At 43.8% G+C, this 14,451-nt stretch overlaps 1 protein-coding gene across 2 annotated transcripts in view; it reads right to left on the reverse strand.

Annotated features, from left to right (window-relative positions):
* Positions 1 to 497: 497 nt before the first annotated feature.
* Positions 498 to 14,451, reverse strand: part of LOC147729335 (embryonic protein UVS.2-like) — a 222,306-nt gene continuing 208,352 nt past the window's right edge. For both annotated transcript variants that reach the window (XM_086959621.1, XM_086959620.1), the window contains exon 13: positions 498 to 876. In XM_086959621.1, coding sequence (XP_086815747.1) covers positions 866 to 876 — 11 coding nt within the window. In that variant the 3' untranslated portion in view covers positions 498 to 865. The remainder of the gene's footprint in view (positions 877 to 14,451) is intronic.

Raw genomic sequence — 14,451 nt, forward strand, 5'->3', positions numbered from 1 at the left:
AATGAAGATTGAACCACAAGTTAAGGTGAGTTTTCCTTTTATTCATTCAGTAGGAGAAGAGATGCAGTGACCACCAGCACCTCAGCACAACTACCACAAAGGCCACCACATCCTCAAATACCCATCCCATTCCACAGTCCATTGAAAACCCAGAGTTCAGGCACAACAGCAGTCCTCAAAGGTGTGCTCCAATCAGAGGGCACAGCACACACCAAGGTCAGCTTAAGGATTGATTTGCCGTGCTGATCCTCCTGATTGGATGAGTAGAACAAGGAGGCAGGGCACAGTCCCTGATGCCAGGAGACATTCAAAGAAAACTTAGCAAGTGGTCGCCATTGCTCATATCATATGTGTGATTTATTTGAGGCTTGCAGTGATGTGGCAAAATTTGCAGTAATGTGTTATTCTAACACCAGATGCGTGATACTTGGCAGGACCGCCACTGTACTCATATAATACTGGTTCTATGATACATCATCTGCAAAAAGAGTCAAGACTTTAGTTCATGTATTTATTTCACTTCATATTACCACAATATTTCACACTTAGTGTTATTCACCATCGGATTTATCTGTGTCGAACTAGGGCTCAGATGTCAGCCAGGTTGCAAACTCTCGAATTACCATTGGCAACCAACGTTTTTGACCTGCCTCTTAATATATGTGGCCATTACATTCTCTGGCTACAACAAGAAACAGAACAAATGACACAAGTTCAACAAGAGAGAGAAACTGGACGACCAGAACTGAGACTCATAGAGAATCCAATGCAGTACTTAAATCCTCCTCCCATTCTTCATGTGGAACAGATGTACTCCTGGAATCATGAACCTCTGGGGAGCTGTGGCTTATCAGCGTCTCTGCTGTTAGGCTTTTACTGCAAGTAATCGTTGGAAAACACAAATAAATTGTTGAAGTGTGACTTGTTCATTGACTGAAAAGCAGGATTCACACAGGATTTCATGATACTTAATGAGTATGTACAATGCAAATTTACTGTGATGATTATTTGCATATTATTTAATAATTTCAAAGATCAATGAATTTTACTATTTTCGTGAATAATTGAGCTGTCCTATCATAGAGTTGGTCAGCAGCACTTTTGGGGTCAATCGGACCCCCCCAGTCTGTGCATAGAGGCTGCAGAGGCTGCAGAGATACCTTCTCCACCTATGCCATGGCAGACCACCCATCCTAATTAGATATAACAATTGTAGCAGAATCATTTTTTGCTCCTCACAAACTAGCCCCCAAAGCAGAGATTTATTTCCAATAAAAAATAAACAAAACCAATGTCCCTGACGCGCAGGGTGTCCCCCCAGCCATGGAGACCACTGTTGTCTTTGCCTGCCCAGTTTTGCAATGTTCCCCATGGTAGACACAGGTGGGGCAGATCTGCTTCGGGAGGCCAACCCTAAATAGAGTGAAGCAGATATATAAGCCATTTGCACCACCAATGTATCACTTTTTGTGACGCACCGGCGGCCCATTTTGCTGACCCATATTTACAAGCACACGTAAAGCAACCCTGTGTGGCTTTTCGTGTACATGTAAATATGCAACCTATTTTGTGTGAAAGGGGAGTGCCATGGGTGTTGCTGTAGGTTTTCCCACGCAACACCCATGGCTCCTACCTTATTCCCAGATTTACACCCTTTCGTAAACTTAGCATAGGGATGCGCAACCAGGAGAAGTATTTTTTATTTTCATCTCGTTTTTTCCTCTTTCTATGTGTGCTCCTTTCAGCAGCACACATGAAAAGAGGAAACACCTTTTGTGATTGTTTTTGTATAAGAAGATGTCCATTTCCACACAAAATGTTTTCACTAGCACGCAGACAACGGTGTAACAAAACTTGAGGGGGCCCTCCTGCGAAATACATGAAGGGGCCCCCCCTGGCCGCTCGGCCCGCCACCTACCACTTTGCCCCACCGCCCACAAATCTGGTATATTTTGACTTGAAGCCTACAACATGGGGGCTGCAGGGGTCTGTGTTACGCTCCTGCAGTGTCCAGCTCCTCTTCCCCGGTCTAGTGTCTCTTTTGAGTGTAAGGGATCTCTGTCTATACCTCACCGTGCAGCAGTGTCCAGCTCCTCCTCCCAGATCTCGTGTCACTTTTGATTGTAAGGGATCCTAGTCTATAACTCACGGTGCCACAGTGTCCAGCTTTTATAACTCACTATGCCCCAGTGTCCATCTTCTATAACTCACTGTGCCGCAGTGTCCAGCTTCTATAGCTCACTATGCCCCAGTGTCCATCTTCTATAACTCAATGGTGCTGCAGTTTCTAGCTTCTATAACTCATGGTGCGCCAGTGGCCATCTTCTATAACTCACTGTGCCGCAGTTTCCAGCTTCTATAACTCACAGTGCCGCAGTGTCCAGCTTCTATAACTCACTGTGCCGCAGTGGCCATCTTCTATAACTCACTGTGCCGAAGTGTCCAGCTTCTATAACTCACTGTGCCGCAGTGTCTAGCTTCTATAACTCACGGTGCCGCAGTGTCCAGCTTCTATAACTCACTGTGCCGCAGTTTCCAGCTTCTATAACTCACTGTGCCGCAGTGTCCAGTTTCTATAGCTCACCGTGCCGCAGTGTCCAGCTTCTATAACTCACTGTGCCCCAGTGTCCAGCTTCTATAACTCACTATGCCCCAGTGTCCATCTTCTATAACTCACGGTGCGCCAGTGTCCAGCTTCTATAACTCACCGTGCCGCAGTGTCCAGTTTCTATAGCTCACGGTGCCGCAGTGTCCAGCTTCTATAACTCACGGTGCGGCAGTGTCCAGCTTCTATAACTCCCTGTGCGCCAGTGTCCATCTTCTATAACTCACTGTGCCGCAGTTTCCAGCTTCTATAACTCACGGTGCCGCAGTGTCCAGCTTCTATAACTCACTGTGCCGCAGTGTCCAGCTTCTATAGCTCACTATGCCCCAGTGTCCATCTTCTATAACTCAATGGTGCCGCAGTGTCCAGCTTCTATAACTCACTGTGCTGCAGTTTCTAGCTTCTATAACTCATGGTGCGCCAGTGGCCATCTTCTATAACTCACTGTGCCGCAGTTTCCAGCTTCTATAACTCACAGTGCCGCAGTGTCCAGCTTCTATAACTCACTGTGCTGCAGTGGCCATCTTCTATAACTCACTGTGCCGCAGTGTCCAGCTTCTATAACTCACTGTGCCGCAGTGTCTAGCTTCTATAACTCACGGTGCCGCAGTGTCCAGCTTCTATAACTCACTGTGCCGCAGTTTCCAGCTTCTATAACTCACTGTGCCGCAGTGTCCAGTTTCTATAGCTCACCGTGCCGCAGTGTCCAGCTTCTATAACTCACTGTGCCCCAGTGTCCAGCTTCTATAACTCACTATGCCCCAGTGTCCATCTTCTATAACTCACGGTGCGCCAGTGTCCAGCTTCTATAACTCCCTGTGCTGCAGTGTCCATCTTCTATAACTCACTGTGCCGCAGTTTCCAGCTTCTATAACTCACGGTGCCGCAGTGTCCAGCTTCTATAACTCACTGTGCCGCAGTGTCCAGCTTCTATAACTCACTATGCCCCAGTGTCCATCTTCTATAACTCACGGTGCGCCAGTGTCCAGCTTCTATAACTCACTGTGCCGCAGTGTCCAGTTTCTATAGCTCACCTTGCCGCAGTGTCCAGCTTCTATAACTCACGGTGCCGCAGTTTCCAGCTTCTATAACTCACGGTGTGCCAGTGTCCAGCTTCTATAACTCACGGTGTGCCAGTGTCCAGCTTCTATAACTCACTGTGCCGCAGTTTCCAGCTTCTATAACTCACTGTGCCGCAGTGTCCAGCTTCTATAACTCACGATGCGGCAGTGTCCAGCTTCTATAACTCCCTGTGCTGCAGTGTCCAGCTTCTATAACTCCCTGTGCTGCAGTGTCCAGCTTCTATAACTCACTGTGCCGCAGTGTCCAGCTTCTATAGCTCACTATGCCCCAGTGTCCATCTTCTATAACTCAATGGTGCCGCAGTGTCCAGCTTCTATAACTCACTGTGCCACAGTTTCCAGCTTCTATAACTCACTGTGCCGCAGTGTCCAGTTTCTATAGCTCACCGTGCCGCAGTGTCCAGCTTCTATAACTCACTGTGCCACAGTGTCCAGCTTCTATAACTCACGGTGCGGCAGTGTCCAGCTTCCATAACTCCCTGTGCTGCATGTTCAGCTTCTATAACTCACTGTGCTGCAGTGTCCAGTTTCTATAACTCATGGTGCGCCAGTGGCCATCTTCTATAACTCAATGGTGCCGCAGTGTCCAGCTTCTATAACTCACTGTGCCGCAGTTTCCAGCTTCTATAACTCACGGTGCGCCAGTGTCCAGCTTCTATAACTCACTGTGCCGCGGTGTCCAGCTTCTATAGCTCACCTTGCCGCAGTATCCAGCTTCTATAACTCACGGTGCCACAGTGTCCAGCTTCTATAGCTCACCGTGCCGCAGTGTCCAGCTCCTCTTCCCAGGTCTCATGTCTCTTGTGACTGTTTAGGGATCGCTGTCTATAATTCAATATGTCTTGCTAAAGACAATGCATGCGCTGACTTTGGCAAGTCCTAAAAATGTGTAGACCGTAGTCATATATTACACCCCGTGCCGTCCTATGCCTTGAACATTTTGTTAGCTCATCCCAGCCTCACTGACTGTTTACAACCACCTGGCAAAATCTGCAGGGACATTGGACAACTTTGCACTTTATATATATCTATGAGCCGGGCTAGTGGAATTATGTGCTTCTGCAGTTAGAGTGTTCTTGTATGATTATGGATTTGCCTCATAATCCAACATCTGCTGCATCATTTGCAAATTTTAACAGATTAGGAAAGCACGATGGGGAGGCAGAATCTTCATCTCTGGAGCTTCCTCCGCCTGGAATGCTCTGCCCTTGGCCCTGGAGCAAAGTACAAACCTGAAGGCCTTCAGGAAAATATTAAAACCTGGCTTTTTGGCCTTTAGAAACCGACTGTCACCTAGGGGAGATATCATTTCAGCGCCAGGACACCGCTCGGTAACAGTGCGCTTTATAAATGGTATAAATAAATAAGAAATGTGTTTCTAGCTGAAACAGAACAAAGGTTACTTAGAATGCAGCGACGTGTTGCAGCGCGATAGAAGGCTCTCCTCGATGGTTGACTGGTCCCCTTTCAGTAGCTTGTTGCTGTATTTGAGTTTTAAAGTGGTACTGATGGGGTGAAACCTTTGCTAAGACAGTGTTAACGGGGTACAAATGACAAAATCATAAAGTAATAATGTCATGAAATGTGCTGTATTAAGCTGCATAATTTGCCTTCTTTCCCCCACATAATTTAGTCAACATTGCAGATAGTTTGGGCCTTTCCTGCCACATATTTCTAGTGGCCTTGTCTATCAGTGATACTGACCCGTTGCTTTGAGTCCATCGCAAAACATTAGCAGGTATCAAACTGATGTCGCTTGTAAGGTTGCCCACTTACAGCTGTAGGATTGGAAATACGTCTGGAAAGACATCATTTCATCGCAACTTGAATGCAAATTAATTTACACACTCCCTACAGCTATGCTAAGAACAGTGTCGTGTCCATGCTGTGCGCAGGGGTGTACACCATACACAGGACACAGGTTAGTTTCAATCTTCTTTATTCTTACATCATGCAGTTGCTCGTCCCCACGTCCGTCCACGTCTCTGTCCTGGTCATTGTCCGCCCCTTCCTGTCCCTGCCACCGGATCTGGTGTCCGGTGACCTGGTCACTCTGCCTGAGGACCCACAGGGTCCTACTGCCCTACTGTCAGTCGCCCACACTGTCGGATCCCAACCTCTCCGTCACGACATCTCCCCCCTTGTTGCAAACAAAAGTTCGTGACACAATTATCATAGTCCTCATTCACAGTTATATTGATGAAGGTGAAAGAATGAGAGAGAGAGAGAGAGAGAGAGAGAGAGAGAGAGAGAGAGAGAGAGAGCTTGTCACTCTACATCTCTTCAATGAGTCTCTGTTATTTACTGAATGTCCTTCGTGATCTAGTGTCTCCATCGCTTCCTTGTCCTCTATCTTCCTCCTTCTATGTGGCTGCAGTTGCCGCTGCCATTTCTTCTTCATCCGCCTTTAGCTCCTTGACACGCTATCTTTTCCTTGTTGTTTGTTGTCGGTCGGAGACAGCCATTATCATCAATCATTTCACTTTCGTCACCGCCAGTGAATCTTTGGAGAACCGGTTGTCTTAATATCGATATTGTTTCTTTCTGTCTCACCACCTTTGGTCCTGGCCGTGCAGTGTCCCTTGCCTTGATCTTCCTTGGTAGCGCCTGTCCGCTCTGCTCATTGTATGTCTTTATCCTTTCCTTTTGTTGTTGTTTCTCCTGCGCCAAAGTCCTGTCACGTTGCTCCTTTTTACCCATTTTATTTTCTTTGTCTTTGTGTCTTTCCTTTTGTTTTCTTTTCTTCTATGTTCTCCTTTTCTCTTTTCTGTTTCTTTGGTGGTCTGTGTCCCTCTTTCCTTTGTTATTTCTCTTTTTCTGTCTTTTCCTCTATTTGGCCTTATCTCTGGCCTTTACTTTATTTTATTTTTTATTTTTTACTTCTTTCTTATTCGTCCTTTTTTTCTTTTCTTGTTCGGCCTCTTCTGGGCTTTTCTAGTCTTCTTCTGTATTTCCTTGTTTTCTTATCTTTGCATCCTTCCTGTGTCTTATTCTTATATTTATGTCTTTCCTTTCTCTTTGTCTTTTCTCTTTATTTTTGTTCTTATCTCTTTATCTTCTTTCTTCTTCTTTATTTTCTTCTTATCTCTATCTTCTTTCTTCCTCTTTATTTTCTTCTTATCTCTTTATCTTTTTTTTTTTCTCTATATTTTCTTCTTATCTCTTTATCTTCTTTCTTCTTTTCTTCTTCTTTTCTCTTTATTTTCTTCTTTTCTCTTTGTCGATTTGTCTTTTTCTTTATGTCCTTTCTCTTCCTTTCACTTGTTGTTTTCCTTTTTCTTATTGCACTGTCTTCTTTCTTTCTCTTGTTGCCCTTTTTCACTTGTGCGCCCTTTTTGCGCTTTATTTATCCTTTATTCTTCACTCAAACTTTTATTTTCTTTCTCTTTTCAGACCTTTTCCATTCTTATTTTCCTTTTCTTTCTGTCTTTTCTTCTCGTCCTTGTTTCGTCTCCTGTATTGCGCGCTGGGCTTTGGATCTGCCATTCTCGCCTTCTTCTTTTTATCTGTTCTGTCTTCTTGTGTTTACCTTTTATCGTCTTTCTCGTCTTCTTCTTCTTCTTGTGTTGTGCTTTGATTTAACTTTTTCTACTTTCTTTTCTCTTTTGTCCCCTTTTTCCTTGTCCTTTTATTTATTTATTTATTTATTTTTTTCTGTTATTCTTATCCTTCTCTTTGTTTTTCTTGTCCTTTTGTTTTCTTTTTCTTCTCCTTTCTGTTCTTTTGTAGTATTCCTGTTACTGTGACACTCTTTGTTGTGCCTCTTATTCTTTTTCTTCTTCCTGATATGTTAGTTATTCTTTGCTTCTGGGCGATCTCTCTTTGTTTTCTCCCCTGTATTCTTCACTTTTCTTTGTGTTCCTGCTCTTTTCTTTTCTTGCCTGCCCTTGCAATGGCCGCTGTCCTTTTCTTCTTGCTATTAGTATGTTTGTCCCATCTAAAATGGCCGCCCCTTGTTCTCGCGAAATTTCGAGCTCTAAATCTCGCTTTCCTGACTTCAAAATGGCCGCCACGTTATTGCTGTGCTCCCATTGGCCTATTCTGCCTGATCCAAAGATGGCCGCCCGTATTTCCACGTCTCGCGAGATTTCGCGTTTAAACGCGCGAGCGCGATCGCCTCACAACTTTGCTCGCCACTAACGCTGCTCCGCTGCTCCTGAGCGCTCCTTACCGCGCTTTGTCACTCTGTGTAGGACGCTGATCGAGGTGGGCTCCCGTGCAGCTCCTGGCGTCACCTTGATTTTTCCATGATCCTAATCCACACACGACGATTTTCCTCGCACGTCGTGGCGATCGTTTCTTCCCTCGTCGCCAGTTGTCGTGTCCATGCTGTGCGCAGGGGTGTACACCATACACAGGACACAGGTTAGTTTCAATCTTCTTTATTCTTACATCATGCAGTTGCTCGTCCCCACGTCCGTCCCCGTCTCTGTCCTGGTCATTGTCCGCCCCTTCCTGTCCCTGCCACCGGATCTGGTGTCCGGTGAGCTGGTCACTCTGCCTGAGGACCCACAGGGTCCTACTGCCCTACTGTCAGTCGCCCACACTGTCGGATCCCAACCTCTCCGTCACGACAAACAGGAAACCCCACAATTTAAATTTAGACAGGGAAACATTAATGCTAAAGACATAGAGGCATATACACAACACAGGAGTCTGCTGCACTGGCAGCCAGACAGGGAATCTTACAGGGCCGGCCTGGCCATTGATTTGTTTTTGCATTTTTCTAATGGGCTGCAGGCTACATGGCTTCTTTCAGAGCAGGATGAGTTGCCATGACATGTTCGAAAAATGTCGGGCTCACTTAGCCTTTCATCCTTCTGAGATCAATAAAATCAGTACCACTGAGTTGGGAACAGTGCCAAGATACCCTGGTAGGGGTGAACGTGCGCTTTACAAATACACGTGTTCTGTTATGTTCCAAGGGGGCAGATGAAAATGGGAAGGCACCCGATCTGGTGTGTAACCACATGACATAAGAGTATAAATGATATCACCGTACTACCAGTAAGCACTGGCAAATCCAACCGATCTGGCATTATCCCCCAGTCTTTTGGCTATCCCCCATTTTTTTGGCTTTGCCTGTACTGTTTGTTTCTTTAGGAGTTTTTGTTAAACGTTGTTGTTGGGAAAGCAGCCTAGCCCTGATTAATATAAAAAACATTGCCTAAAAGAACTTGGACATATATGGTTAAGGAAAGAAGTTTATTTTAAGACAATGGTTGGAGCAGCAGAATAAAAAGGAGCCCCGGGCACTCATTCACCCTCTCCGCCATTTCAGTGATTAAACCAAGGACAACCCAAACCATGCCAGCTTTGCAAAGAGAAAGTGAAATAAAAACAGTCCACTGGAGGGTGCAAATATTAACACCCTCTTCTAATTGTGTGGTAATCCAGGTAAAACCAGAGTTTAAATGCCAAGGAAACGTCCTCGTTGGTGTGATGTTTTTGGGCATTGATTCTGGCATGAACCCCCTCGAGGATGGCCCCCCTCAGAGTGTGGCTGGTCCCAGAAAAAAATGTAATTTCTGCCAAGAGAAATAAACAAATGCGCGTGGAAGCGGCCCACGTCCCGCTAAACCCAAGGGTACCCCCTTATTTGGCACAAATATCGCTGTTTTTATTTTTAACCACAAATCTCAAGGCATTAATTTAATTGCATCCTAATGTCCTCGATAACATATTGTGATGACCTCAGATCTACTGGAAATTAATTTACCACATACTTGGAGGAACTGAAAAACATGAAAAATTACATGGAGTAAAATTACCTATGCAACAAGAGAGTAGGAAAAACATCCCAGCCGGGTCTCGGTGGTGCTATCGCCAGACTTGGGGGGCCTCTGGTTAAAGAACTCAAGCGGCTGAAATCAGTAATAAGATGCCTTTTTTCAGAACAGCTTCCTAAATCGTGTTTCACACCGGCGAGCAATATTTCCCTTAGAATAAGCGCCAGCAGGATATAAACACGAGGTCAGAGAAATAGAGTCGCCGCCCCCGGGACAAACTGGCGGCCCACTCACTCAGAGAGGCGCTCGGCTTGATATGTGAGATATTTAAGCATTGAGGGCCTGTTATGGAGTGTAGAGTTTGTTACAGCCGTGCCATTTAGGAAGCGATCCCCTCCGATATGGGACTAGGGGGCATATTATCAAGTGATTTATCTCTGCTTTTTTGGCTTTAAAAGCCAAGAGAGCGGATATAAAATAATTAAAATAAATGTTTTTACTCACTGTGTGTATTTTAAATATTAGCACAATATTTATCCGGCACCGCCGGGCAGCACCCGACTGAAACGGGAGTGCGCAGGGGGGGCGGGCTGGTGTGGTGATTAACAGTGAGTCAACGATGACAAGTCTCTATTCTATTCAAAGTTGTTTTCCAATTCCCGCATGTATGCTTCGGGCAGCAACTTGCCCGCGCATGCGCACCAAAGTCCCCAGGGCCCTAGTAGTAGGGGGGGGGGTGCAGGTTTATTCATGCGGCAGCCCCTGGCAGCAAACGGGCGACAGGGCGACAGGGCGAGCAGTTAGTGGGCCCTCCAAGCCAATCCTGGCGTTGCATGCAGCGCCAGGATTGGCCGGTCACCGCGCAGCACAGCAGGGGCAATCCATATTGGATGCCGAGCGTGGGTGGCTCAGCCGCCCTGCACAATGGCCAATCACTGTCTCTGACTTAATGTAGTCATGCAGTGATTGGCCATTTGCGGCGCGCGGCGCTGCAGTGTCGTTGCATCCGGTTCAGGTAACGGTTCACTCGCCTCGTGGACCTTGTGGTGTGTGGAGTAGAGACACAACAGCGCCTTTGATTGCCTGACGCCGCCGCCTTTCTTTCCGGAGTGGAGTCTCATTCTTCTATAGTGTTTGATCGATGTGAGTACAGCTCTCCAGTCTCTGTCTACTGTCTTCCTTTTGTCTCCTATCCTTGACCTTCACCCGTTTCTCTCCTTCGCTTCTCCCCCATGTCCCGGGCCCTTCTCCTCGACCCCACTCTTCTGAATTCCTCGAGGAACACACACACGCACCCTCCATGGGTTTTAGTATTTCTGAAAATCACGTGTACTGCAAGAGTAAGCCTTAGCACGGGCGGCTTAAGATATATATATATATATATTCACTGAAAAAACCATAGGTTTTACACACGTTATAGTTAGGAAGTAGCATTTGAAAAACCTATGAAATTCACTGAAAAAACCATAGGTTTGACACCAGTTATAGTTAGCTGGAAATTTTACTGACATAAAACCAATGAAATTCCACGTTATAGTTAGTTGGACTCACTATAACTTGCGCGTGTAATGCACTGCTGATGACATTACATATTACATCACTCATGACATGGTCAGTGACATCACTTATGACATCACTGATGACAGACCTCCTTTAAGTGTAATGTAACCCTTAAAACACATATTGGAAAATAGAAATTAACATTTTCAAAAAAATGGAGATACCCATACCAGTTACAACAACCAATTCAGTAATTCCACCATCTATATACACATTCTCTCATTCACCAACAGTTCTATATAGTCAGTCATACATATACTCACTCATCATATGTAGTGATACACCTATATATCCTGTTACACACCGACAATCATCCAAATGTTACTCACACACATACTCACACATGCAAATAAACTATTGAACATCCATATATTTGCATATAAAACTATACACACACTACCACGTTACTTCTAAAGAAACTTATACATACTTACTCTCTTAAACAATCACTTATAGAAACACATACTTATTTAAACAGGAACTCTTTGTATCTCTTAGTCTCACATATACTGACTTATATATATCAATACTCACATATACTAAATTAAAACATATCTCGTTACTGATAAAGACACTAGTGAGGCAGGCATTCACTCACTAACACACACATATACACACTCAACCACCCATACAGTCCTGCACATATGGTGTCTTCTAAACACATACAAAGAGAGAGTTAGTCATTCATGCATCTATGTGATTAGTAATACCCCCACAAAACCATAGAAACACTCATACTGATACTAAAAAAACATCTAAGAACCCAAATACCTACACATGTAGGTACTCATCAACCCATGCAGCCACTTATTCACAAAGTGAAACACTGATACATATATTTAAATATTTAAACATTACTCGCTAATATATGTATTCACTAAGGTACACTTAATAAGCCAGTTATCCAATCATTTCTTTTTGAAAAAAACATTCATTAAGACAATAATTTAAACATTTATTCTTCCCTCGACCTTTACATATACATATATAAAACATATTTATTTTTTAGAAAGACACACATTCACTGGATCGTGTCATAAGTGATGTCACTGACCATGTCATGAGTGATGTAATATGTAATGTCATCAGCAGTGCATTACACGCGCAAGTTATAGTGAGTCCAACTAACTATAACGTGGAATTTCATTGGTTTTATGTCAGTAAAATTTCCAGCTAACTATAACTGGTGTCAAACCTATGGTTTTTTCAGTGAATTTCATAGGTTTTTCAAATGCTACTTCCTAACTATAACGTGTGTAAAACCTATGGTTTTTTCAGTGAATTTCATAGTTTTTTTGAATGCTAGTTCCTAAGTATGTAATCACGTTCGTAACTAGATAGTGTCACCGCCTACACGTCCTGAGAAGCGCATGTAAAGTCATGTGACTTGAAAACAAGACTTCCAATTGGTTCTTACTAGTTTCTGTTCTGGAATTTACACAAAGCACTCCACCCACTTTCCTCACAATCTTTTCTACTCTCAAGAGACAACAACGTCGAGCATCTTCCAGAAGACTTTGCTGAAATGGCTGCCCTACCGCATTCATCTTCCGAATCTGAAGGAAATGAGCGACCACCGTTAAGAAGAAAAAAGGAATCTTTCATTTGGCAATTTTTTACTTATCCTGAAGATCAAAATAAAGTGAATGCGCCAAAAGTAACCTGCACGATATGCAATTCGGAGCTCTCAAGGGGAAATCCAAATAGAAAATATTCCTTTTCTATACACACCATGCAGCGGCATGTTAAACAAAGGCATCCTGAGCATTATGCAAAAGCATCGACAAGAGCCCTGGCCACGCTATTACCATCAGAGGTGGCCAGCACATCTTCTGGTGTACGACCTGTATCTCCATCGAGTGCTGAGATGGACTTGAGACCATATCTTGCGAAGGTGCATATGAAATGCAACCAGTGTGCAGAAATTCTTTTGTATGGAGAGCAGAGCCTCGTTCTTATTAAACTCAAAATTGAAAGTCACAAATGCCCCAAGAAAAGATACATTTCTTCACTTCATTTTCAAACTATTACATACTGAAAAATGTAGTAGCAACTTTAAAAAATCGAAAGCATCATAACACTTCTTTCCCAAAAAAAAAAAAAAAAGTTCTTTTCAGAACTAACTCTTTCTACCAAAACGTGCTCCAAGAGCATATTATGAGATATTTTTTCGCCGCTTTATTTTAGTGCGAGACCGGGTGCGCGCACCCTCCTATCGCGTACAGGGCCTCACACTTGCATGTGAAGTCATGTGACTTCTAAACAACACTTCTAATTGGTTCTCTGTAGTTTCTATTCTGGAATTTACACGCAGCACTCCACCCACTTCCATCACTTTCTTTTCTACTCTCAAGAGAGAACAACGTCGAACATCTTCCCGAAGACTTCGGTACAATGGCTACCGTTCCGCATTCATCTTCCGAATCTGAAGGAAATGAGCGACCACCTTTGACAAGAAAAACGGAGGCCACGCTATTACCATCAGAACTAATCAGCACATCTTCCGGTGGACGACCTGTATCTTCATCGAGTGCTGAGATGGACTTGAGACCATATCTGGCGAACGTACACATGAAATGCACGAACTGTGGAGAACTTCTTGTATACGGAGAGCAAAGCTTTACTCTAATTAAACAAATAATTGAGAGTCATAAATGCTCCAAGAAAAGTAAAATTTCTTCACTTTATTTGGATAGTATGACATACTGAATAATGTCGTAGCAACTTTAAGAAATCAAAAGCATCAAAAAAAAAAAAAAAGTTCTTTTCAGAACTAACTCTTTCCACCAAAACATGCTCCAAGAGCATATTATAAGATGGTTTTTCGCCGCTTTATTTTAGTGCGAGACCGGGTGCGCGCACCCTCCTATCGCGTACAGGACCTGACACTTCCATGTGAAGTCATGTGACTTCTAAACAACACTTCTAATTGGTTCTTGGTAGTTTCTATTCGGGAATTTACACGCAGCACTCCACCCACTTCCATCACTTTCTTTTCTACTCTCAAGAGACAACAACGTCAAACATCTTCCCGAAGACTTCGGTACAATGGCTACCGTTCCGCATTCATCTTCCGAATCTGATGAAAATGAGCGACCACCTTTGACAAGAAAAACGGAGGCCACGCTATTACCATCAGAAGTAATCATCACATCTTCCGGTGGACGACCTGTATCTCCATCGAGTGCTGAAATGGACTTGAAACCATGTCTGGCGAAGGTGCACATAAAATGCAACAACTGTGGAGAACTTCTTGTATACGGAGAGCAAAGCTTTACTCTAATTAAACACAAAATTGAGAGTCATAAATGCTCCAAGAAAAGTTAAATTTCTTCACTTTATTTGGATAGTATAACATACTGAAAAATGTCGTACCAACTTTAAGAAATCAAAAGCATCATAACACTGGTTTCCAAAAAAAGAAAAAAAAAATGTTCTTTTCAGAACTAACTCTTTGTACCAAAACAAGCTTCAA

This window comes from Lissotriton vulgaris, chromosome 2_2, assembly GCF_964263255.1.
Source record: "Lissotriton vulgaris chromosome 2_2, aLisVul1.2, whole genome shotgun sequence".
NCBI classification, from domain to species: Eukaryota; Metazoa; Chordata; class Amphibia; order Caudata; family Salamandridae; genus Lissotriton; species Lissotriton vulgaris.